The sequence below is a fragment of the Microtus pennsylvanicus genome, chromosome 8, assembly GCF_037038515.1.
Source record: "Microtus pennsylvanicus isolate mMicPen1 chromosome 8, mMicPen1.hap1, whole genome shotgun sequence".
NCBI classification, from domain to species: Eukaryota; Metazoa; Chordata; class Mammalia; order Rodentia; family Cricetidae; genus Microtus; species Microtus pennsylvanicus.
The window spans coordinates 92,810,699-92,836,772 of NC_134586.1; the positions used below are offsets into that span (position 1 = coordinate 92,810,699).

General features: G+C 40.2%; 1 protein-coding gene across 1 annotated transcript in view; it reads left to right on the forward strand.

The window, feature by feature from the left end:
* Nbas (NBAS subunit of NRZ tethering complex) overlaps window positions 1-26,074 on the forward strand; it is a 327,757-nt gene that overhangs the window by 182,440 nt on the left and 119,243 nt on the right. The window contains exons 34-38 of the mRNA XM_075984028.1: window positions 4,158-4,315; window positions 5,053-5,139; window positions 17,749-17,916; window positions 22,122-22,235; window positions 22,536-22,620. Coding sequence (XP_075840143.1) covers window positions 4,158-4,315; window positions 5,053-5,139; window positions 17,749-17,916; window positions 22,122-22,235; window positions 22,536-22,620 — 612 coding nt within the window. The remainder of the gene's footprint in view (window positions 1-4,157; window positions 4,316-5,052; window positions 5,140-17,748; window positions 17,917-22,121; window positions 22,236-22,535; window positions 22,621-26,074) is intronic.

Here is a 26,074-nt window from a genome sequence, read left to right on the forward strand (position 1 = left end):
GGCAAGAGCATTTTCTTGCCCAAATGGCTAAACAACTCAATAAGAAGCCTGTTCAATGCTTGTTATCCTCTAGAAGTAGATTGGTGCTGAGAGAAGCAGATGTGTCTCATTGTCCTGAAAAGTCCTAAGTTCTTAAAATATTTTAAATGCCATATTCTGTTAGTCTTTGAAGGTTTGAAGAATACCTATCCATCTGAAATAAATCTCTGTATGTCTAGAAAACCTAACTAACATGCCTACAAGCTTGACTATTATAGATGATTATCTATTAATCTGTAATTCTTAATTATACATTACATTTCTTAAATGAACTGTACAAGCACAATACCTTAATCAAGGACAGAAATATACAGATAGAAAAATTGACCTTAAATTTTTATCAATAAACCAAAATTCATACCAATCCAAAGTATTCATCTCTATATCATATCCCCTTTTATAAATAATTGGACATTGTTCTCTAGACTACTTCCTGCTGATTGGGGGTACTGTTAATCAGGTCTTTCATGGAGTATCTTGTATGGTAGGTCCATCTCAGCCAACATTCCTGAAGCTGTCATGGATATTGGACCATCTGGGCCATTTCTTCGGGGGGGGGGTTGTTTGATCAAACCATATTAGCTGGCAAGGAATTCCCAGCTTTCTATACTCTGTGGAACCAAAAGCAGAATCTGTTTTCCAAAGTAGCATATCCTTAGACCCAAATTTTGACGTCAAGATATCTTTAAAATATATATGTTGGTTTAGCTTAGCAGTCTGTACAATGAAATGTCTCTCTGTTCTTAGTCAAAAAATTAGCTCATTCATAGTCAAAAAATTAAAAGAAAACACAATAATACACATAATCCAGAAACTTTGTGTATTTTCCATCTTATGTGGCCTGTTTTCTTTACTCCTTTAATCTATGACTGTACTGTGTTTTTTTAAAGACTTTATTTTTTAAAACTATTTTTTATAACTGTCTGTACTCATCTTTTTCTCTCAAGCCTATGTACATTTTTAAAAATACACTGTGACCTGTTCAGAGATTTATTTCTGTTTGAATCTGTCTTTTTTAAGTATCTGTAATTATTTTCAGACCTGGAGTACTTTTAAAATTGTAAGCAGCTAGTCGCAGTGGCCCTGGATGTTAGCTCCACTTTTCTCAGCCTTTCAATATGCCAGAGGTACCTTTATGGTCACCCCAGGGTCTGCTAGGTGGGAACCATCCTCACCACCTCAACTTTCGGTTGCAGTTGGTCCATGCTGCCACTAACTTGCAGCACGCTGCCCTCAAACCTCATTCAAGTGCTCGGCCTTCTGAAAGAGCCAGAGCTGTTCATGAAACTAGTATGAACCAGAAAGCCTTCTTAGAGGAGCTGTACAGTTTTTGCTGCTACTGCTAAGTCAGGAAGCCTTCTCTTATAGTAACCATGCCTCTATTTGCTTCTAGCAAACCGAGTCTACCTGAGAAATTGCTGCTACTATGAAGCTGTTGCCTAACTATGGTTTATGTGTGTGTGTGTGTGTGTGTGTGTGTGTGTGTGTGTGTGTGTGTGTGTGTCTAGAATTTCTTCTCAAGCTCTCTCAGGTTTTATGTGGTTGTAGTTGGCCCATGTTGTGCACCATTGTATAGGCAGAGACTGCTTGTTCATCTCCCAGCCGCTCAGAACTGAATAATAACACAGAAACTCTTACATCTTAAATTCACCCATTTCTATGAATCTGTGAATTACCACAAGGCTGTGGCCTACCAGCAAGATTCTGGCTGGCAGCTGGTGTCTTTCTCCTTTGGCAGCTATATTATATCTCCTTGACTCTGCCTACTTTCTGTATCTCTGTTCAGATTTTCTGCCTGGCTTTGCTCTGCTAAGCCATTGGCCAAAACAGCTTCTTTAATAAACAATGGTAATGAAACATATTGGGGAATCCCACATCTCTGATTGGCTGACATTTGTCTCTGTGTGTCCTGGGGAAAAGCAATGGGTGGGTGCTGGCAGCTGATCCCATCTACAGTGGTTTGAATCTTAGGAATTTCCTGTTCCTTGGTGGTGTCTGCCTAGTCTCAGTTATGGTCTTTCTTGGAATCATGTATTGTCTTAGGGTAAACTACTGAGACTTGGGCCTTTATTGAGCTTGTCATGGCTGGGTCCTTTAGTAATTATTTTATAAGCAGCAAGCATGTATGCTTTGTATTTATAGATTAATATCAATATTTTAATGGGCTCAGATATAATAGACTATCTTTAATTTTGTTTACTTTACATTCCCTGACTAGAATATGCTAATCATTTAGGAACAATAGTATTTGAAGCATTTTAATGCTATTTTTTATATTATACAAAATAAAATTTGGAAGAATATCTACAATTTGCTTGATAGTATTTCTTTATCTTAATGTAAGAAAAAAATGGTGTTGACAAATTGGGAAGGCATTTGGCCTAAATATTTTCTAAATTGAATTTAAAGTTTCTGGCTTGAAAGAATACTGAAACTTTATTGAAGAATAATTTCTCATCCAAAGTACACATTCCTCACTGGAAGAGAGCACAGTACCCTTTATCATGAACCTTCCATGGCAAAACCTTTGTACTCCAATAGGGCAGTGAGTGCAGCATGCTATACTGTGGTGATTCCTGCACTGCTCACTCCGCATTCCTGCACTTGTTTGTTGCTGGGGATTCACTTTGGACTCCTTGTGTCTAGTGATCTTCAGCCCTGTGTCTGTACTGTACCTGTTAGTGCCTAGTAACTGTCAGGAAGGCTGTTTAGGATTACTGTGTGAGAGAAAGTAAACCCAGCTCCTCACATCATGGACAGATGGGCATTACATCTTACAAACTGACTGAAGTTGGTTATTTGATGGAAAATGAGAAGAAGAGAGGTTTGGGGAGAGGAAGCATCTCTGAGTTGTTTGAAGGCAAGTCCAGGAGAAAGGGCAGAAGGTGACAATATTTGATTTGCTGTCAAGGACGTGGATTATGCTCAGCCTTCAAGAGTTTCAGAAACCTGAGCTGTGAGGGCCAGAATGAAACCCGGCCTACAATACGGGAACCTGGTTAAAGTTCTGGTCAAGAACATGATCTTTGGCAAGAAATATACAAATACATTTATATTCTGGAAGTCAATACAGACCATCTTAACCTTATCATTAGAAAGAATTTTTAATGCTGGGTGGTGGCAGAACACACCTTTAATCCCAGTACACAGGAGGCAGAGGCAAGCAGATCTCTGTGAATTCAAGGCCAGCCTGGTCTACAGAATGAGTTCCAAGACAGCCAGGGCTACACAGATAAACCCTGTTTGAAAAACCAAAACCAAACAAAACAAAACAAAACAAAAAAACAACCAAAAAAAGATGTTCCATGAAAGCCTGCATTCTTTACAGTTAATTGTGATGTTGCCACATAAAATTCAGAGTCATTGTTTTCTATACAAATATTAATGTATCCAAAATTACTTTTAGAACTCTTCATATTAATTTTATTTCTATAGGTTTAATTCCAGAATTAATTTTTAGTGTACATATTTAGAAATATGTTTCTGGGTGGATGCCTTTAATCCTTAGAGCAAAATCTTCAGTCAGCCCAGAGCACCTTCAAATGAGAATATGTGTATTTGAGGAATTCGTAGTGTGACATTATTGTAGAAAAACATCTACTGGGGCTTTTGCTAGCTCCATTTGGCCCTGACCTTAGATGTCTGTCCTCTATGAAGTGGGTATTTCTATGTGAGTACCAGCTTTAATTCACTTTATAACAGTCTGCAAATTCTGTTGCACTTTCCAGTACAAATGTGCTTTAGTCCTTTCAACAACTCTAGAGAAAAAGTAGTCGCACAGTGTCAAACTCTTGGTATTTTGAATTCAGAATCCACTTTTCTATTGAACATTAAGTTGCGTGAATAATTTGCATTCATTTATCACTTCTGAAATTTAAAGTGTTCTGTCCAAAACTCTTGTCTCGAGTAGCCCTGAATTTTGTGGATAATGAATCAGTCAAATCTTTCTTTTCCACCTTGGATATTCATGCCTTGTGCACATTGTGGTGTTAATGACTGCTTTGTTGCCTTGGTACCACAAGCCCAAGTTAGGACTCTGCTGGACCCCTTGCCTTTGCTTGCATTACTCTTGTTGCAAATCACATTTTCTTCTTTTTTCCTCTTTGCTAATTTTTCAGGATATCCGAAAAGTTGGGCTGTTTGCAGCCAGCTGGGCCAATCAGAAGGCTTCCAGGACCTGGCTACTCGTCAGGAGCTCATGGCTTTTGCTATGACACATTGTCCTCCCAGCAGCATTGAACTGCTTTTGGCAGCTAGCAGCTCTCTTCAAACAGAGGTAAGTGGACACAAATACACTAAATCCATACGTGTGTGAGATTCATTTTGTTGAGTGTATGTATGTCAGAGACATGGGGTCAGTGTTGTTTGTTTTTTGTAGCATACAGATGATGTAGAAGATTCACAATTGTCACCCAAGAGGAATTTGAAAACCTGAGGATTTTAAAGTATTGTTGGCTTTATTATAGTAAGGAAGAAAGGGTGCCAGAGGTTTGAGTAAAACTACAAGTATGTTAGGAAATAAGTAATTGAAAAATGAAGGAAATGTAGAATAAAATAGATGAGAAACAATCATATGAATTGTGTCTGAAACCATGTTAGTTAAAACAACTGTTATATGTTCCTTCTGGTGTACTTGAGAAATCAAGAGTGGAAATTGGCCTTGGAGAGATGCTAAATTCACTAAAATCATACTAAGCTGGGTGGAGACCCTTCTCTATGAGATACAGCTGGCAGAGGGAGGGCACGGTGAACCTTACATTTCATGCCATAGACATCCATCACTGGCAGGCTTCTCACAGACCATTCCCACTCCTGGAACTGTCCCTTTCTTGTGCAACTCCTCCCAAACTCCTGATTTGTTTTGCTTGTTTGGGCAATAGTTTGTTGCCCAAAACTGTAGGTTATCAAATAACACCCCCACCCTTTGAGGAAGAACCTATTACTTCTTAAATTTCAAGTCTACAATGTGAAAAGAAGGAAATTAAAACAAAAATGCAACCTTTTTTGTTTCAGATTCTTTATCAAAGAGTAAATTTCCAGATCCATCCGGAAGGAGAAAATATTAGTGTCTCGCCCTTAGCTGGTAAAGTTCTTCAAGAGGTATGCTAAAAGTGTGTAAGGAGTGAGCTTGAAGGATGCTGTGGGTGGAATGCAATGAGAGCAGTTGCTGCGTGCCTCGAGTGGGCAGGTGTGTGTGCGTACTATTTCTCAGTTGTGTGTGTTGTGCGAAATACAGCCTTCACATGGAAAACGACTCAGAAGTGTCCTGCTCACACTTAACAAAGGAAGCTTTCAAAACCCCCATGGAGATGAAGAAATAGCATGTGGCTAATTTCCTACAGCTCTCCCAGTTTAGCTTCTGTCCTGCTGTCTGCTCTCAGAGACCCTCGTGGTGCCGCTGAGTCCTAGAAACTCATCCTCATACAGCTTAGTAGTCATCTGGTGTGCTGTTTCTAGGAGCTGTGTTTCCTCCAGAGCCAAAGCAGCTCTAATTGGAGGCAGTGGACACTCCACCTTGTGTTGTAGTAGGAGTCGTCTCTTGGGTCTAGTTGAAGACTTAACTCTGTTGATTAATGAAGACTTGACTCTGTTGATTCTCCACCATCTGCCCACTTGACTTGTCTAGGCACAACCATTCTCCGTAGCCATCTCTTGTTGGTGCTTTTCAAACTGTGAGTCATGGCAGACCCATCCTCATTCTCTGAGTAGGTTCTGTCACACATCTTCCCTTCCTACCCTTCTTGTTTATGCTCTGAATTTGAGCCCTTCCTTCCAAAATATTTTCTAATACTTTTCTGGATTCCTCTCACAGTTTCTTCCACTGTGTTCTATGAGTATCCTTCACATTTTTCTATTGTATCACTTTACAGTAGATGTGATATTTTGTTTGGCCAGTAAAGGTGATACTATGTCTTTACACCTTCTTCACCGTGTGCTTGTCAGTGGATGCCTAATGTTAGCTAGAGCTGTTGGCAATATCCGCTGCTTTATGCTTAGTTTGTGACTAACAGAAATGAGGAGGTAAATAAAGAATATAAAGTCTTATGTGGTGGTTTCTCAGGTCTTGTCATGGTTTGGTCAGTAAGAGAGGGTTTTCATTTTTCTGTTTCCTGTAGAATCAGATTATTTGTCTGCTGAGCACAGTTCCCTAGGCTTGTTCTGAATCCCTATCCTCCTTTAAGACAGATTCAAATCCTTTTGTGACTGTGGGGTTTCCTGGTTTCTGGTATTACGATGAATTAGAAAGTGTCAGCCTGGCCCCACAATGACTTCTTTGAATTAAGCGGTGCTGTGCTGCCACAAGTGTGCACACACTGCTCCGGTAGACTCTGGTTGGCAATGAAGCCCGCCATAGCAGTCCTCTGTGTCTACTTAGACAGGAAAGGCATCCTCCGAAAGTGATTATTTTTTCCTTAAAAGCTTTTCTGTCTTCCTCCTTCCTCTTTTAGCCACTTATAATAGATCTAGATTTCATGAAGTACTAGTCCAAACCCTCCTATAACTTTGATGAATGAAGGACATTTCAGAATACTGTAGCTACTATTATCACAGTATAATGTAGTATTTAGTTTTAAGCTGCCATGCATTACACATTAACAGTAGAGGTAATAACCATATTAAATTATAACTCATAAATGAAGTCAGATTTCATATATAACCTGCCTCATACTTAATACTTCCATTACTTAATTGTGAGAATTATTTTTATTATATATATTCAGGAAAAATAATGATAGTGTTCTGTAGTAACATCCATGTGAATAGAGTGGACTGTACATACATGTTAGATGCTGTGGTTGTTCCTGTGTGCAAAAATTATTTATAATAGAACAAAATGCAAACTCTATGAATGATTACAAGATTACAGGTTTCCAGTTCTTATTGATGTTGGTTATTAGACTTTTTAGATTGAACAGTTTTATACCATTTTGAGTATATTAATGTTTTGCTTAGCTAGTATCACTTAGCTGGTGGGATTTTCTCTAGATAAATTTAATTAAAGATTGAAATGGATTGTATACTAGGTTTCCATTTAAAAAAATGTTTCACCATGGGAAGAATTGTTTATGAGCATTTGATGTTATACATTACATGTTTGAACTATTTAGTGTTTAGGGAACAAGCATGTTCTTAGCATATTGCTGCTTTCAATAAATAGAAGGACTATTTAGAAGTAGTTGAGTAAAAGCAAGCATATGGCAGTTAGTTTCAATACCATGGCAAGTACTTTGTTTTTCCATTGATTTAGCGATGAGCCCTTGGATAGTTTCCACCTCTTACTTACTGTGAATGAGGCCTCTCTGAACATTGATACTCAATGTTAGTATGGAAGCGTTTTTATTTCTCACATAGATGCCCTGGAATAGACTGCTATATGCTGTGTTCTTGATATCCAAATATGCTAATGTCCAAGTTGGCTGCATATTTGTCTTAGTTTGTCATAGTTGTGATAAAATAGCTGATTAAAAGCAGCTGAAAATAAAGAAAAGCATTGACATGTTTTCAGAAGTTTGGAGCTTTGGGCGTTTGGTTTTGTTGCTTCTGGCTTGAGGCTTGTGAGGCAGCACACTTTATAGGAATCTATGGTGGAGGACAGGGGCTAACATGTGGCTCAGAAAAGCTAGGGACAGACCAAGGAAGAGGCCTGGATGAGGCTACAGCCACCAGGACCATGTCCTTACTGATATGCTTCCTTTTAGTAGGTCTCATCTCTGGGTGGTCTCACCAGTCCAGTTGTGCCGTCAAATGATGAGTATGTCATTGGGTCAGTCCAAAGGGAAGACAAAGTCCTTGGTCTAGTTGTGTCTCAGGATCTCTTGTCTGAATAGTACAAACCTTTCTTAATGATACTTATTTTTTTTAATTAATTAATTTATTTATTAAAGATTTCTGTCTCTTCCCCGCCACCGCCTCCCATTTCCCTCCCCCTCCCCCAATTAAGTCTCCCCCCAGCCCAAAAAGCAATCAGGGTTCCCTGTCTTGTGGGAAGTCCAAGGAACCCCCACCTCCATCCAGGTTTAGTAAGTTGAGCATCCAAACTGCCTAGGCTCCCACAAAGCCAGTGCCTGCAGTAGGATCAGAAACCCATTGCCATTGTTCTTGAGTTCTCAGTAGTCCTCATTGTCCGCTTCCTCCTGAATATTAACCTTCAGCAAGTGATGAAAGGAGACAGAGACAGAGACCCAAATTGGAGCACAGGACTGAAATCTCAAGGTCCAAATCAGGAGCAGAAGGAGAGAGAGCACGAGCATGGAACTCAGGACCGCGAGGGGTGCACCCACACACTGAGACAATGGGGATGATCTATTGGGAACTCACCAAGGCCAGCTGGCCTGGGTCTGGAAAAGCCTGGGATAAAACCGGACTCTCTGAACATAGCGGACAATGATACTTATTTTTAAAGATTATCATAAAATTAGATTATTTTCCCCCTCATTTTCTTTCATATACCACTCTTTATTCTCTTTCAAATTCACGGCCTCTTCTTTTATCAGTTGTTGTTATATGCATATATATATATATATATATATATATATATATAGTGATATTGCATTTATATTTTAATAAATAAAGCTTGCCTGAAGTTCAGAGAGTAAAACACCTCACTGATCAGCCTTACAGACCAGGCAGTGGTGACACTCACCTTTAATTAAGTAGCCACACTAGTTTGCCATAAAACTGGGTGGTAGTGTTTCATGTCCTAGTTGCAGCCCTAGAGAGGAATATAAGATGTGAGGAGACAGCTCTCACTCAGTCTCATTTTGAGATTCCTAAAGGCAGGATCACCATTTTGATTTGAGGTAGAGGTAAGAGCCAATACCTGACTGTTTTGCTTTTCTGACCTTCAAGTAGAGCCCCAATTTCTGTCTCTGGGTTTTATTAATTGTGATATATATATATACATATATATATATACCTTACTGTTTTCATATATATATTCCCAAATACAACAACCTAGTTGGTTGGTATAATGTTCTTACATGTGTGGTTTTGGGGCTGACTGGTAGTGGGATAATCGGTTGGTGTGCTCTGCCCTGGGAGAGACTATGTCTTCCACTCTCAGCATTCAGTTGACCCGCCCAGCAGGTCCTAAGTTATTCCAGGGTCTGAAGAGGCACTATCTGAAAGACATGGGCAAGAGACGGACGCCAAGCAGTATTCTTTTGTCGAGGCATTTGTTTATTGAAGCAAGTTTTATGTCTTATATACTCCTCAGTGAGGAGCTTGGGCAGGGGGAACTGAGGAAGGGGGAAGGAAAGGAGGGGCTTGGCAGCTTGGCAGCTAAGGGGGGCAGTTGCAAGGTTGGTGGCTAAAACACCTGCTGTTAGTGATAAGCAGCAAACAAAGAAGACACTCTGTGGTGCCATCTGAAGCTTGAATCTCCAAGGTTAGTACACAATGTTTTAGTTAACTTTAAGTTTTCTGTCTCAAGGTTTTTACTTCCAGGCCCTGTGAGATGTGAGAAAGGAGAATCCTGAAATGGCTCCTGACGTTCAGTTGTGCAGGGTGAGGCCTTGTGGTCTTTCCTTTGTCTGATTTAGCATGTCTGTTGGTGTTGGCCTTGTTCATCGCACCTTTAGGCAGTCATGTTGGTGAGTCTTAATGGTTGTTGCCTCGGACATCACTAGGAGACATAATCTCGCAGCAAACTTTTTCATCCTTTAGATCTTGCAGTCTTTCTGCCCCATCTTCTTCAATGCCTCTTGGGCCTTAGGTGTGGAAATGTTTTGTAGATGTATCCATTGGGACTGGGCTCTAGCCTGCATTTGGATCAGGTGTGGTTTTATGTAATGATTTCTGTATGTTACAAAGTGGCATTCCCTTGACGGAAGATGAAGGTTCACTTAACTGACAGTGTGAGGACAAATATTATTAGGATACAGTTAGGGAGTATACTGGCTAAGAAAAGCGGGGGTTGTAGGTTCTCCTCTAAGATCTACTGTACTACCCTGGGTAGTTGGCTAGGTTTCCAGTACCAGGCATGAATTGCCCCTTGTTAAGTAAATCTTCGGTTCAAATAGAAAGCTGTTGGTTACCACCGAGGTATGTTTGCCAGTACAGGGTGGGCCCTTAGGGTCCCACACTTGTCGTTGTTGTTCACTGGTGTTGTAACTAGATAGGACTGTTGCTTCCCTTCTTTGGAAACTTGCTTGGCACCTACTATGAAAACTAGACCTCAGGGAGGATACATTCCGGTCAGTTCCAGTCAGGGGCCTCTGGGTCCTGGACTAAGACCAAAACTTTAGTACCTAACCCTTTGATGTACCAATTAATATCCAGACCACCCCAATATTTTTATTTAATGTTTGTGCTTTTCCACTGGATTTTTATTTTATCTGTGTGCTATCTTATTATGCATCTGATATACTGAGGACATAATTGTATCCTATGCAGTTGATAGCTGTGAGCACATTTTCATGTGCTAATGGCCATGTTGAAAGGGCCATTCACATATTTCTTGTTTTATTTTCCAACTTTGTTTCTTGTCTTGCGACTAAACTGGTAATAAATTTTCAATTAATATTTTGGATTCTAGATAGAAGTAGTTTATCTAGATTTGTTTCAGATTTGTGGTTTGTAAGTCTTTTTCAGTCCATGTGTGATAGGAATTTTTATTTTCTTGCAAAGTACTGATGTTTTTCATGTTGTCTAAGGTCTTCTTATAGCATTTTCTTTTATCGGTTATGCCTTTCATGTATCTAAGAAATCTGTGTCTGACTCAGTGTTGTGAAGATTTACTCCTAGGCTTTTTTTCTAATAGTTTCTTCTTAAATATATTGGTCAATGAATAGTTAAAAAGCACTTTAATATAAATATAGTTGTGTAGAAGTATCCACATGCAGTTGAATAAATTTATAAAATAACTTGCATCTCATTTGAAGATTACCTGGAAACTATATTTGGTTAGTTTCTTTTATGTTATGTAATCATTTGTTCTCTGTTAATAGGTTTGTGAGAAATTTTATTTCTTACAGGTAAAAAAATTAGATATGAACCATTTATGATAAAATAGTAGCATCTGTTACCTTCTATTAAGTGGTACATAGATGGACCTTGTATCTTACATATTTTGCCTCTTTTAATAAATTATTTAGTCAACAATCTGTTATCAATTGTATTAAAGTTTATTTCTCTCCTTCTTTCTGTCTATATAGTCCATGAGTCACTGCCTAGCTAGAAACATTTTAAGCTGTATATGTTACTCAATGTTGTTTTGTTTCCTAGACCTTATGATCCTCTCATATTCTGGATCAGCCTGTGATTGCTCCACGATACATAGCCTGGCCTTCCACATTTTTCATGAATATGTACAAAGCTTCTGTGTGGCTCTCTTGGCTCATGGGGATTTTTTGTTACTAAAGCTATATTATATATGCACACACATTACTGGTATTTCTTTGCAGTTAAGATGTTCTTGTACTGTTCTGTTTGGAGACAGTGCTTCACTAGACAATCTAGGCTGACTTCTGAGCATCTCTAGCAGTAATGAGGGTTTCAGTCTTAAGACTCCAAACTGGGAAGAAAGTGCTGCAGTTGTTACTTGAAGAAAAGTGTTCTGTATTATTTAAGGATGTTTTGGAGAAGGGTCACTTGCTAAGCCCTGCCTGAGTTGTTTATATTCCTTAAGTAGCCTACGGATACCATGAGCTCAGTTTAACTGAGGTCGACTGGTTTCTCTGAAATTAGTCTTCATTAACTGACATAAGAGGAGCCTCTCCTTAAGTCTTGATAGCAGCAGACTGGGAGCCATATTTGATGGATAAAGTAATCCTGTACTCAGGAGTCATTTCAGTAATGGTGTTTTTTTGTTTTTTGTTTTTGTTTGAAAGGTGGCTATTACTATTTAGTAACTTCTAACTGTGGAGCATGCTTAATATTTATGAGATTTCATGCTAAATTGTATGCTGGCAACTGTTGCTGTGTTTTGGGTTATAAACTGTTTCTGCTGTTACATAGTCTAAAGTAATTAGCATTGTGCCATTATGAATATGACAAATGTCATTTTAGGACTAAATGTTTAGCTCCCTCTTTTCTATTATTCTTAGTGTATGAAGGTGAATGAAAATGGCTTTTCTCACTAATGAGTCTGGCTGTACTAAGATTGTGGTAGACCATCTTGCTGGTGAAGTTTGCCCATCCTCCTTTTCACGATGCTGAAAGAGAATGTTTTCTTTCTTTCTTTCTTTCTTTCTTTCTTTCTTTCTTTCTTTCTTTCTTTCTTTCTTTTTTTTATTGAGAAAAGGAAAATCAGTATCCTCCTCCTCCCAGCCTCCCATTTCCCTCCCCCTCCTCCCACCTTTCTCCCCCTCCCCCGACTCCTCTCCCCCTCCCTCTCCAGTCCAAAGAGCAGTCAGGGTTCCCTGTCCTGTGGAAAGTCCAAGGTCCGCCCCCCTCCGTCCATGTCTAGGAAGGTGAGCATCCAAACTGGCTAGGCTCCCACAAAGCCAGAACATGAAGTAGGATCAAAACCCCATGCCATTGTCCTTGGCTTCTCATCAGCCCTGATTGTTTGCCATGTTCAGAGAGTCCGGTTTTATCCCATGCTTTTTCAGTCCCAGTCCAGCTGGCCTTGGTGAGCTCCCAATAGATCAGCCCCACTGTCTCTGAGTGGGTGGGTGCACCCCTCGTGGTCCTGACTTCCTTGCTCATTTTCTCCCTCCTTCTTCTCCTCATTGGGACCTTGGGAGCTCAGTCCAGTGCTCCAGTGTGGGTCTCTGTCTCTATCTCCATCCATCACCAGATGAAGGTTCTACGGTGATATGCAAGATATTCGTCAGTATTGCTATAGGATAGGGTCATTTCAGGTTCCCTATCTTCAGCTGCCCAAGGGACTAACTGGGGACAACACCTTGGGCTCCTGGGAGCCACTCTAGGTTCAAGTCTCTTGCCAACCCTAAGGTGTCTCCCTTAACTAAGAATTGTGCTTCCGTGCTCCCCTATCCAACCTTCCTTTATCCCTATCATCCTGTTTCCCCAAGTTCCCCCCATCCTCCCCTTCTCACTTTTCTCTCCCCATCTCCCCTTACCCCCATCCCACCTCACCCCCAAGATCCCAATTTTCTCCCCGGCAATTTTGTCTACTTCCCATAGCCAAGAGGGTAACTATATGTTTTTCCTTGGGTTCATCTTCTTATTTAGCTTCTTTAGGTTCACCAATTGTAGTCTCCGTGACCCTTATTTATGGCTAGAAACCAATTATGAATGAGTACATCCCATGTTCATCTTTTTGGGTCTGGCTTACCTCACTCAGGATAGTGTTTTTTATTTCCATCAATTTGCATGCAAAATTTGAGAAGTCATTGTTTTTTTTTTTTTTACCGCAGCGTAGTACTCTAATGTGTATATATTCTACACTTTCTTCATCCATTCTTCCATTGAAGGGCATCTAGGTTGTTTCCAGGTTCTGGCTATTACAAATAATACTGCTATGAACATAGTTGAACAAATGCTTTTGTCATATGATAGGGCATCTCTTGGGTATATTCCCAAGAGTGGTATTGCTGGTTCCAGGTGTAGGTTGATCCTGAATTTCCTGAGAAACCACTACACTGCTTTCCAAAGTGGTTGTACAAGTTTGCATTCCCACCAGCAATGGATGAGTGTACCCCTTTCTCCACAACCTCTGCAGCAAAGGCTATCAGTGGTGTTTTTGATTTTAGCCATTCTGACAGGTGTAAGATGGTGTCTCAAAGTTGTTTTGATTTGCATTTCCCTGATCGGTAAGGAGGTTGAGCATGAAATTCTGTTTGAGTAGTGTTTATTCTAGACACATCTTGAAAATGTATCTCAAACATTTAAATGGTACAGTAAACCCAACTTCATACAGTTTTCTATAGCTGCAACTGTGGAGATTCTCACATACCCTGTAATAACGAATCAACAGTGGCCTTACTCTTGAACACCTTCCTCTGCAGTAAATGAAAAATTATTTCAGTGTGTTCTGTAAATACTACATTAACTAAGCATATAATGCCACAAGTGGATCGGAGGGCAGTAATCCCTGCCACTTAAAGGAACACAATCTTTCATGTTAAGGTAAACTGAGAAGAATACTTTGTGACGTTAGAGTAGGCAAATACTTCTCAGTTAGATATAAAAGTAGCAAACATGTCTAATCCAATTAACTTTTTTCCTAAGACACAGTGAGAAAATGGAATGATAATTCACAGAGGCCTAGGAGTACTATTGTTTGCATGTTCAGTGAGGCCTGTGAACCCAAAATGTGTACGACTTCAACTGAGTAAGCTTGCCCTGTTTGCAGTAGCCTGGCTATGAATTACTATGTAGCTTAGAGTAGCTTCTGCCTCCCAAATGTTGCTGTTACCCTTGTGTCCCAGTCATGCCCCAGTGAAACAGCAATGGGTGTGTTAAGCTCTCTTTTAGTGTTTACACAGTGTATTAAGAGAAGCGCTGTTTAAAGTAGACTTTCTGTTCCAACAGTCGGCCAGTTTTGTTTTTTTGCCTGACTGGTAGGCCTGCTGTCTCCCCTCTACATGGGGATTTAATAAGTTGATGCATTGCTCCAGGTTGTTAGTAGTGTCGGTGCATTCTACCTAATTCTGCTCAATGCCTGATTGAGGTCAAGAACATTCACCTTGGTCTTTATTTTCCTCCTCTCTTGTCTTTATAACCAACAGGGGGTGCTAGAGAGTTGACTCAGCAGTTAAAAGTACTTGCTCTTGTAGAGAATCAGAGTTCAGTCACAACACTCAGTCTGGCAGTTCACAACCTGCAATCCCAGCTCCAAAGTGCCCAGCACCCTCTCTGGCCCCCATGGGTACCTGCACTTTGTGCATATACTCCTGCACAGGCACCAACATGTATACATAATTAAAAAAATTAAATACACACAGGCACACATACCCCCCCCCCCCATAAAACCACAGCCTGCTGGTTTTTGTTGTTTTTTTTTTTTCAGCACTTCTCCATTTGTAACAAGCACGTGTTGTGTGCTGCAGGCCCGTAGACCAGAGCCGTGTGGTGTTGGAGGTCACAGGCAGCTCTGGGTGTTTCTGCCCAGTTTCCCACTGGTGCTCGGACAGTGGTGATGGCAGCTAACCATGTCTGCCCTGTGCACTGAACACTTGGAAAGCTTTCCTCAAGATACTGGCTTGTAAATGGCTTTTTAGCCAACTATTACTTCTTTATCGTTATCTCCAATGTCGAATGAAGACAGTGTTTCTTATCTCCTGGCTACTCTGTTAGCAGGTTGTTCTTATTTTTTTTTTTTTTTATGAATCAAGTTCAGTTATAGATCCCAGAAAGCCTTCTCACTGTTATAGGTGGAAGGTGATTTTTTTTTAATGGTTTAGAAAGTTGCTTAAGTACTAAAGTTATAGGTGTTGGTAGTAGTTACTTGTTGCAGGTCAGTGTTTCCGAGCTTCCTTTCTGGGGAGCTACAGTCTACCTTTGGAGCCAAAAGGTGAGTTTCCAGGCTTTGCCAACTCCACCAAGATGGAAGTCGGCAGCTTAGAAGTTCATGGTTGTCATTTAACTTTCTTTTTACTGTGGCAACAGGGTTCACTGATACAGTTTTATAGTTGTATATATACAGTTTGTTAGTCATATATCTATATATTTCTTGCCAGTAGAAGAATCATAGAAATGGTAAAACGTCAGCCTCTAAAATAACTTTCTAGTAGTATGTATGTAGGTGAAATGTGAATAAAGTGGGTCATGTATGCAGCACCAGTTACAAGTGAGTGTTAGAAGTGTATTATTTAGCTTTAAACAGGCACACCAGTACAGTTTGTAGAGAGCCCCAAATACAGGTAAGGCAATGATGCCACAGTACCTGACCCAACTAAGCCTAGAAAAACACTGTATTGGGCTGGAGAGATGGCTCAAGGTTAAGAGCACTGGCTGCTCTTCCAGAGGTCCTGAGTTCAATTCCCAGCAACTACATGGTAGCTCACAGCCATCTATAGTGAGATCTGGTGCCCTCTTCTGGTATGCAGGTAGAATACTATACACATAATAAATAAATAAATAAATAAATAAATAATAAAAAAGAAACACTGTATTTATTGCTACATAAGCCTCAGTTTTATTTTGTGTGATTATCTTATAATGTACAAGCAATATAGCATGTTTTTCTACTATCATTGTATCTGTTTTCATAATTTAATCTGTGATGTTGCATTGAGTTTATGGATATATATTTTCTAATGTCAAAAATGCAGTAAAACATGCACAGTGCATTTTAGAGGAAGCAGCCTCCGGTAGTGGGGAGTAGGTAAATTCTGGGCTTTGGTTAATGTAGCTTCAAGGCTTCTTTTTAGTTTCCCTTTAGAAATACTAAAATGCACATTTAAGTTTCCTAGCATGATCTCTTCTTTGCTCTCGCCATAATCCCACGACTTTTAGAAAACAGTTAATTATTTTAGGGTTCCCATAAGATAGGAATTTTGCAGGCTCTGATGGAGAATCTGTTTCTGTCCTTCTTCATGTTGTTGGCCAAATTTCATTCCTTGTGTTTGTGGACTGAGGTCCACATTCCCTTCCTGGTTATCACCTGACAGTTGTGCTCAAGTTTCTGGAATATACTCTGATTCTTTGGATCATGGCTCTCAGCCTTCATTTTGAAGAGCAGAAGCTGTGGGTTGAGTCTCTTTACATTTTAGATCTCACATGCACCCCACCCAGCTTCTCCCTTACAAGCTCTCTAGCTCTAGCAGGTTTTCTGCTTTGTGGGCTCAAGTCATTATACTGGTCAAGTGTCCCGTTTTGGTTTAATCTTTCTGCTTCCAGGGTGGTGTCCTCAATCATCCGCTAAATTTCATTGCTGTAGAGTAGTCCCACAGGTTCCAGGGCAAGAACGGGGATCCCCTGTCCTTAGTTCTGCTCCCGAGGCTGCTGTTAGGTAGAACTAGAGCCTGCTCCTGTCTGAGTGCTCCCCGTGAGAGAGGAGTATCCTGAGAATTTTTGAGTGATTTTATGATCTATTACTTTTATTAGTTCAGTGTATGGTATGACTCAGAATTAAATGACAAACCTAGACTAGCTGCTATTAGTATCAAGAAGGCCAAGCCACTTATTTGAATCAGAGGATTACAAATTAGTTTTTAACTCTTACTGGAATAACTTAAGAAAAACCTGTAAGTAGTCATTAACCTAAAAGTTTACTTTTATAGAATAATTTTGAATAAGAACAGATGCAGTCTTTGTTATTTTTGCTTAAAAGACTTAATGTGTGTGATTTTTCTCCTTGTTTCAGTTTTTAAAAGGATAGGTAACATTTTTGTTAAATGCCTCAAAATTGGCAGGAGGTTTCATCTTTTAAATAATATTAATCATCTACTTGTTTGGAGAAAAGCAATTCCTTTTGTGTTGAAAGCAGATGTTGGAGTCTTGTACTTTTGTCAGGGCCATAGAAGCATTGATTACTTAACTGATTTTCTTTGTAATTTAAAAACCTCTTAGAATGCATGGCTGTTAGATTGGTAATAATAGAGCCCATCCTGTCTTGGCAGGTCTTCTGAAAGGGAGTGTTGACTGAAGGCCTGAGGTTCTTTCTGTTTTCTTTTGTAAACAGCTGAGTGGGGAACGACACACTGTTAGCATTTCTTTCTCATTTGTTTAGTTACTCACAAAGGTGGACTTTAAGTTTGTTTGTGCTGGACTCTAATGAGTCTGATTGCTGTCTGCAGTCTCTATCTCTGCTCTGTCTACCGATGACCATTTTACACTTGCTTTTTCTCACTGCAGGATGATGGAAGTGCTTTGGGCAGCAGTTCCGCTGACCTGCTACACTGGACCACTGCAACCACCATGAAAGTCTTGTCTAACACCACGACAACCACCAAGGCTGTCCTGCAGGCCGTCAGTGATGGGCAGTGGTGGAAGAAGTCTTTAGCATACCTGCGGCCTCTCCAAGTAAGCAGGGGATCTTCATAAAAATTGGTTTTATGATTGGCACCAGTTTATCAGGGCTGCTGTCTAGTTGTCACAATAAATCTGTGGTTGTCAAATGGCTTAAGAAATCTGGTCCTCACATTGGGTAAGGAATGAGCAATCTATTTCATAGAATGTAATTTTCTTCAATGCATTCCTTGCAAAGAAACTGAGATTCATTTGAGTGACACCTGTTTTATATATCAGGATTAAAATCCAGGGAGATGAAATAAGAAAGGGCCTCTGAGTACTCAGTTGCTTCTGTTGTATTTCTGTGAGCTGGTAGTTGAGGACAGGCAGTGTCATCTTTGGGACAACTCTACAGACTCCTACTTCTGCACTAGAGTTACAGATAAGGCTAACAGTAGAACAGTTGAGGCTGCTTTGCTGGTGTCTTTAATATGTGTTTCATTTGCTGCTTCTCTTCTTTGCCACACTGCAGTTCTTTGTACTGTACCAGAAAATAAAGGATAAAGAAATGTTGGTGCAGTACCAGTGCATCCCAGACACTCATGGAACTGTCACTCTTCATCCACACTTTCTTCACCCAGCTACTTATTCGTCCATTTAGCATATACTTAGTAGTCATTTTCTGTGTGTCAGCAGTTTTAAATACTGGGAATAGAATGAGGAAAGACTTCAGTGTAGTTTTGTTCTCTACAATGGTGGAAAAAATGGAATATCTACATAATAGTGAAATGATTTTGCTATATAAGGATAACTTTAATATGGTGGACTGGTAGTCACCATTATCTTGAATGAGAAAAAAGAAAGCAATCTTCCAAAAATCAATATGAGACAGTGTTGTCTTCTAGTCAGATGTTAGTTAGTCAAATGCATAAGGCAAGGGAGAGAAATAGAAAGGATGTATACAAGCAGGGAAGCGACAAATTGTCCTTGTTTTCAGATGATGATGCTACAATTAAAAGTTCAGATTCAGCCAGTGAAATTCTTCAGAAACAAACAAACAAAAAATCCTGAAGTTCACATGGGAACATAAAGATCTAAAATACCCAAAGCAGTCTTGAGCTAATGAACAACTCGGGATGCATTGCAATACTTGACATAGACTTATAGTGCAGAGATGCGATAATAAAAACAGCATGGTAGTGGCCCCCAAACAGACACACAGCCTACTACCCAGAGGACTAGGGTAGGAAATTTAGAAATAAGACCATGCCCCTAAGGCTGCCTGACTCTTAATTATGATACTGAAGTGATACAGTGTGAGGGATTAGCTTCTTCAGCACGAGGTGCTGGGGAACTGAATATCCACACACACAAGAGTGAAACTGCATCCCTGTCTCTCTGTGAGATTCAGGGACCCAAAACCCTGAGGCTACTGGAGGAGAATAGGCTTACATGGTAAGAGCCAGAGTGGACACTTTGGACTCTGTCAAACGGGAAAACTTCTTGAGAGCCAAAAAAGGATGAGCATTCTGATAAGAATGCTCACCAGATGGAGAGCTTACCAAATAGGCAGCCGTCTGACAGAGATTATCTGGAATTATAAGCATCTCTAATATTTAAATAAAGTGGTAATAATCAAATTGAGGAGTGGACAGTGGACAGACATTTCTAGCAAATACAGCTGGATAATGAGTACATGAAAAAAATGTTCAACATTTTTATCTATTAGATGAATGCAAATCAAAACTACATATAGTATACAATTCAAACCAGAATGGCTACCGCCAAAGAATAACAGATAACTGGCAAGAACATGGGGAAGAAAGAACCTTACTCCTGCTGGTGGGAATATAAATCACAGCCAATATGGAAATTGGTACAGAGGTTTCTATAATTTAAGACAGCGCCCATATGGTCCACTGTGACAGGCTGCCTGCTTGTGTTTCTGTGACACCATTCACATTGCCTAGTGCCTGTCAACGGAGAAACAGGTAAATAAGGAAGTATGGTTTGTACTTTAAATGAAGTTTGCCCACTTATAAGGGACAAAGCTGATATTTTTAGAAAGAGAGACAGAACTGGCAAGGACCGTAGTAATTGAAATAAGCCATGCTCAAAAGGACAATAATTAGGACGTTTCCTTTCCTGGTTGAAAGATTGAGAGAGAACCTGAACTAAAAAGTGGACATGTGGAAGATGAGGGAGTGGACCATAAAGAATACATAATGATAGGCTCTGTGTATTAATATGTACCATAGCATGCACTTCTGAGGAAAACGCGTGAGATGACCAACAAACATAGCGTGAGCAGGCCAAGTGAATAAAGACTTTAGTGAGAGAGTAAAGTTTTGATTAGAGGGATGTTAGGTTTTTCAGAAAATAATCATTTCACAGAGAAATGTGATTGAGCCGACCCACAGCCCTGGTGTGGACATACAGCAGAGAGTGGCCGTTAGTGGGGACGTCAGCGCTGAAAGCCGCTTGCAGACTATGATGCGACTGTGGGCCTTATCTGCACCAGAGGGAAAGCATTGGGTAGTGTGGTTGTGTGTTGCACCTTTTCTTAATGAGCGCATGTAATTGCTGTGTGGAAGGGCAAGCTCAGGGTGGAAGCAAAGACAGATCCCAGCTAGCTCGCTCTCTCGGTGGGAGGTGCCAGTCATTTGAAACAGTTCTGAGGAGTGAAAGTGGCTGTTGGGGGAAGTGTTTTAAGTATGCCCTGATGGTCTCTGTGGGGTTTATTCAGGAAAGAGGAACTGTAGGGGCAGAGGTCTGCAGAGTTGGTAAAGGAGGTTCCACTTACTGACTTGCTGGCCTTGCCCGTGGGACAGACCTGTCTCTTCATGTGTCACACTGGGTTATGATTGTCGTAGTTTTCTTTCTTTTACCTGGTGGATTTTCTTTTCTTTCTTTTTTTTTTTTTTCCGAGACAGGATTTCTCTGTGGATTTGGAGCCTGTCCTGGAACTAGCTCTTGTAGACCAGGCTGGTCTCGAACTCACAGAGATCTGCCTGCCTCTGCCTCCCGAGTGCTGGGATTAAAGGCGTGTGTCACCATCGCCTGGCTGGATTTTCTTTTTTACTTTTTTTTTGAAGGCTTACGTGTTAAAAGTGTCCAACACTGTTTTTTTTTTTTTTTTGATGATCTAACATATCCTATTTATTTATTTATTTTTATTTATATATTAAAAATTTCTACCTCCTCCCATTCCCCCATTTTCCTCCCACTCTCTCCAGTCCTAAGAGAAGTCAGGGTGCCCTGCCCTGTTGGAAGTCCAAGGCCCTCCCCCCTCTATCCAGGTCTAGGAAGGTGTGCATCCAAACAGACTAGGCTCCCAAAAAGCCAGTACATGCAGTAGAATCAAAACCCAGTGCCTTTATCATTGGCTTCTCAGTCTGCCCTCATTGTCAGCCACATTCAGAGAGTCCGATTTGATCACATGCTCATTCAGTCCCAGTCCAGCTGGCCTTGGTGAGCTCCCATTAGATCAGTCCCACCGTCTCTGTGAGTGGACGCACCCCTCGTGGTCCTTATTTTCTTGCTCATGTTCTCCCTCCTTCTGTAACATTTTTTTTTTTAAATAGCAGCTTCATTGTTTCTTGGGCTGTGCTTGCCAGGAAGTCTGCCATAATCTGTGCAAGAATATGTTTGACTTAACTTTCCCCATGAGGAGTTTTTCCATCTATTAGAGGAGAACAGAGAGTGTAGTGAGTGTATATGGGCAATAGATACTTGCTAATCATGTCTGATGAAAATAAACCAAAGGATCTTTGGACGGGGAATGATAGTGGAGGAGTCCAGCTGGGGAAAGGAGCACAGTCAGACCGTGCTGTGATTTGCTAAGACTTTAGCATGTGGACCTGAGCCGAGCCTAGAGAAACAGTCAGACCTCCTTGAGGGGACCGTTTCAGTAGAGGGCCATAGGCCCATGACAGCAAGGGCCACCACCTTTTGTGTTAACACTCAATGTCTTGGCTGCTCGCCTTACTCAGAGCCACTGCAGTTTGTCAGTAGAGCAACAAAGGGTGGGCTTTTAGAGTGGTTATTCTAATGCCACTGTTCTCCAGGACTTCTGAGTCATTGATGTCCACATGGCCAAGGAGGTCAGGAGGCATCAGGGTGGCTGCACCTGCTGACCTTAGGTCCTCTGCTGGGCATCTCTGTCATGCTGCCTGCTTTCTCCTGAAAGCAGCACCCCCACTTCCCACCCTTCTCTTCCTTTCTGCCTATCCTTGATCTCTCTTTTAATCGAACTTTCTTCACATTGTTTTTTCTAGGGGCAGGAGTTTGGTGGAGCATATCGAATGGGAACTGTAGCCAACGACAACCTAGAACAACAAGGATGCCATCCTTTTTATGAGTCGGTCATCACTAATCCCTTTGTCACCGAGGTAAGGACAGTGTGCTTAAGAAGAGGATTTAATTGCCATGAATAAGGAGAAACTAAAATTTTCCTGAACTACATCTTGGGCTTGGCTCTTGCCATGGTGGTCATTGGTTCTGGGATTTGTTTCATATAGTTCATAATATTTTACAAGTTGAAAATCTTCCCAACTGTTAAATAAAACAATGTACATTAGTGAGAAATAGTTATCCAGCTCACCAAGCGCCATGAAGTCATGCAATCGTGTTTTCTAAGTGAAACTTCTGCTGTTGTGTCCTCTGAAGTGACCCCTGCTGCCTATCATCAGGTCCCCGTCGAGAGCTTCGCTGAAGTGTTGCTGAGAGCTGGGAAGTTGGCAGAGGCCAAAACAGAAGTGTTTCCAACCACGGAAGGTAAGGCAGGCTGCGGCCACTCAGAGGTCACAGGTCCTAGTGGAAAGCAGTGAGCGTGACTGGGTGGGCAGTTCAGAAAGAAGTCATTTTCAGTCACTCTGAATTGCCTAATGGCATATCCCTTTGTGGAAAGTATTTATTGAGTTCTTACTGTTTTCCGGATTCACATTTAAAAGATTGAATACACTACAATTACTGTCTTTAGGATGTTAATTGACATAGTGGATGGTGTGCTTTGCTCAGTGTTTCTCTTCTTTGAAAGTAGAGCTAGTGTTGATCTACAGGGCTTTCTATGTAGTAACATATTTCCAGGGAGGATGCTTTGGAAAAGAAAGAAATGTGCAAGTTTACTAAATACAGTTTATTTGTCTTTTTTCCCACTTCTCTTTTTAGTTTGCTATTTCTTTTGGAGTTTCTAAGCATTTTTAAAAAGTATTTTTAAAATATATATACATATATATTTTATGTATGTATGTATGCATATATATATGTGTGTGTGTATATATATAGTGTGTGTGTGTATATGTGTGTGTGTGTGTGTGTGTGTGTGTGTGTGTGTACAACTTGTGAGTCAGTGCTTGCTCCTACCCTCTGGACCTTTTTCCTGGCAGGACAGGAAGCTCCCTGCATTGTTTCTGTCAGCTCTGTTCAACTTTAAGTTCAGCCTCCACTTGCTGCATCTACTAGCACTCCTGCCAGAAGCTGCAGGATGGTCTGTTTGGGACATGCAAAGTACGTGTCCATGCGGTGGTGAAGGGGCGGTGTGGGTACCATGACTGTCAGGTCAGGTTGTAGACTGTGCTCTTCATTGATCTGAATGCATGTTTGTGAGCTGTTTGTGGGATCAGTAGGATATCAGAGTACAGGGCTTTATATGTGTGTCCTGGTATTTTTTTTAATATCCAATATGACTGCTTAAAAAAATTTTAGAGCTAAGAAAGGGCATTTTGTACATACCCTTAATTTGCTGTGAATATTCAGTATAGGCATGGTTTTAATAATAGCTTCTTTTATTTGGATTTATCTTTTGTGGACTAGCAAATATGGTGTCTTTGAACAACACTATCACATAGAGAAACTATGCACAATAGTTTTATAACATGTGATAATGGCCAGGTATCCAGCCAAAATGAGGAATCATAGAAACTAAATTTAATTAAATTTAAAATCATGATAGGAATGTGATTCCTGATGACTTCTGATGTGGATTATAACACACATTAAACTTCCCTGGATGATTTGGATTTTTAGACTCTTTAAATAAAGTTGATGAAAAAGTTTTTATATAAACCAACTGAAGAAAGTAATCATTATTTATTTAGCTGAATGAATGATTTAATGGCTAATGATTTCCAAATCAATAATAAGGGTGTCTTTGCTTTGAGCATTTAGTTCTGGAATGGAATTCACCATGGAAAGCATTGTAGAGCTTTTGAACAGATTATCTGATTTTGGATGTTTAACTTGTTTGGAAAAATGCATTGCCTCCAAGGGTTGTAGGCTAGCATTGCAAATTAAACTCAAATACACTGCTAAAAAGTAGAGCAGTTCTTTTTAAAATTTGTATATTTCAAATTGTGATATAAAGTTCCCGTGATTGATTTTCTTTAGCCAGTATGGAATTTTGTGGGTCCTTGTGAAACCCCTTGTGTTTATTTTTTTCTCTGAGAAGGGTCCAATGTTGATTCTGAGACTTCTATGTCTCCTTTATGTGTGGCTTGACTGGCCCTTTGTAGCAGCATTTGATTCCCAATGAGAGCTGTAAGAAAGTATAAGGCATGATTCCCTCCCCTTCCAGTCCTCCCATCAATATACTTTAATGGCTGGTCTGTTAGGAGAGGCACCAAGCTAGGGTGGAAGAGAATAATGAGTTATGATCTTATGTTGAAGAAAAATGTTATGTTATACTAGCAGCTTTGTTGTGGTTGGGAAGAGACATGATCCCACCTGGGCTTGTGATCAGATAGTCCCGGGACTCCTGTGATTCTAGTAGATTTGGAAATCATTAGCCATTAAATCATTCATTCAGCTAAATAAATAATGATTACTTTCTTCAGTTGGTTTATATAAAAACTTTTTCATCAACTTTATTTAAAGAGTCTAAAAATCCAAATTATCCAGGGAAGTTTAATGTGTGTTATAATCCACATCAGAAGTCATCAGGAATCACATTCCTATCATGATTTTAAATTTAATTGATTTCTAGTAGAAAGTACTTGGGTGGTTATAAGCCTAGTTGGCTGAGTGCTGGGGACCAGATCTGGAAAGCTGTTCTAAAAGGGAGCTTCTGTGAAGAATCGGTGAACAACAGCAAGATTGAACGTTTGACATATTTAAGTATAAGGAAAGCCTTTTCCTGCCAAAATTTTATTAAAACATTTACTATTCTTAATAAAATTGAAAAATTCTACATTGATTATACCCATAGACCTTCATCTAGATTTGGCAATTTATCTTTTACTATACATACTGTGGTTTTATTTCTTCACCCTTCTACACCAAATCCAAGTTATTTTTTCATGTATTGCAAGGTAAGTTGAAGACTTGACTCTTTCCTCCTCCACGTAATATTGTTAGTTTTGAGATAGGATTAATATTTACTGCTTTTTCAACAAATAAGGATTATAAATGGTGGAACAGAAAAATAGTCCAGCCAAGTGCTGCATGATGCCCTGCCCTGTCCAGAAACATAATGTTGTTGTCCCCTTCTCCTAGCCAGCGCACATCCCATCCTCCTAGAGCACATACGTGTCTGATTTGTCTACTGCACACACATTTTTGGCAGTTGTAGAATGCATGCAGTGGAATCATTTGGTGTGTAAACCTTATGTAAAATTTAATTTGAGAGGTTTTGAAATCTTTTCTCGCCATGCCTTTTAGCACATTGTTTTTGTTTACTGCTGTTGAGTATTGATTTGTTATATGACTATGAAACAGTTTGTCTATTTTTTTTTTTTGGATTTTTGAGACAGGGTTTCTCCGTAACTTTTTGGTTCTTGTCCTGGAACTAGCTCTTGTAGACCAGGCTGGTCTCGAACTCACAGAGATCCGCCTGCTTCTGCCTCCCGAGTGCTGGGATTAAAGGCATGGGCCACCACCGCCTGGCTAGCTTGTCTATTTTGTTGTGGAAGGACATGGCAGATTCAGATCAGAGGCTCTCACAAAAAGCTGCTGTGGACTCCCTGATGCAAATGTCTTGTAGCTGTTGAAGGGAGTAGACTGCTTGTTCGTCCCGACCGCTCAGAACTGAAATAATCAAGCAGAAACTATATTAATTAAAACACCGCTTGGCCAATTAGCTGTAACTTCTTATTGGCTAACTCTTACATCTTAGTTTAAGCCATTTCTATTAATCTGTGTATCACCACGTGGCAGTGGCTTACCGGCTAAGTCTCAGGAGCATGTCTTACTCTGGTGGCAGATCCATGGTGTCTCTGACTCCACCCTTCTTCCT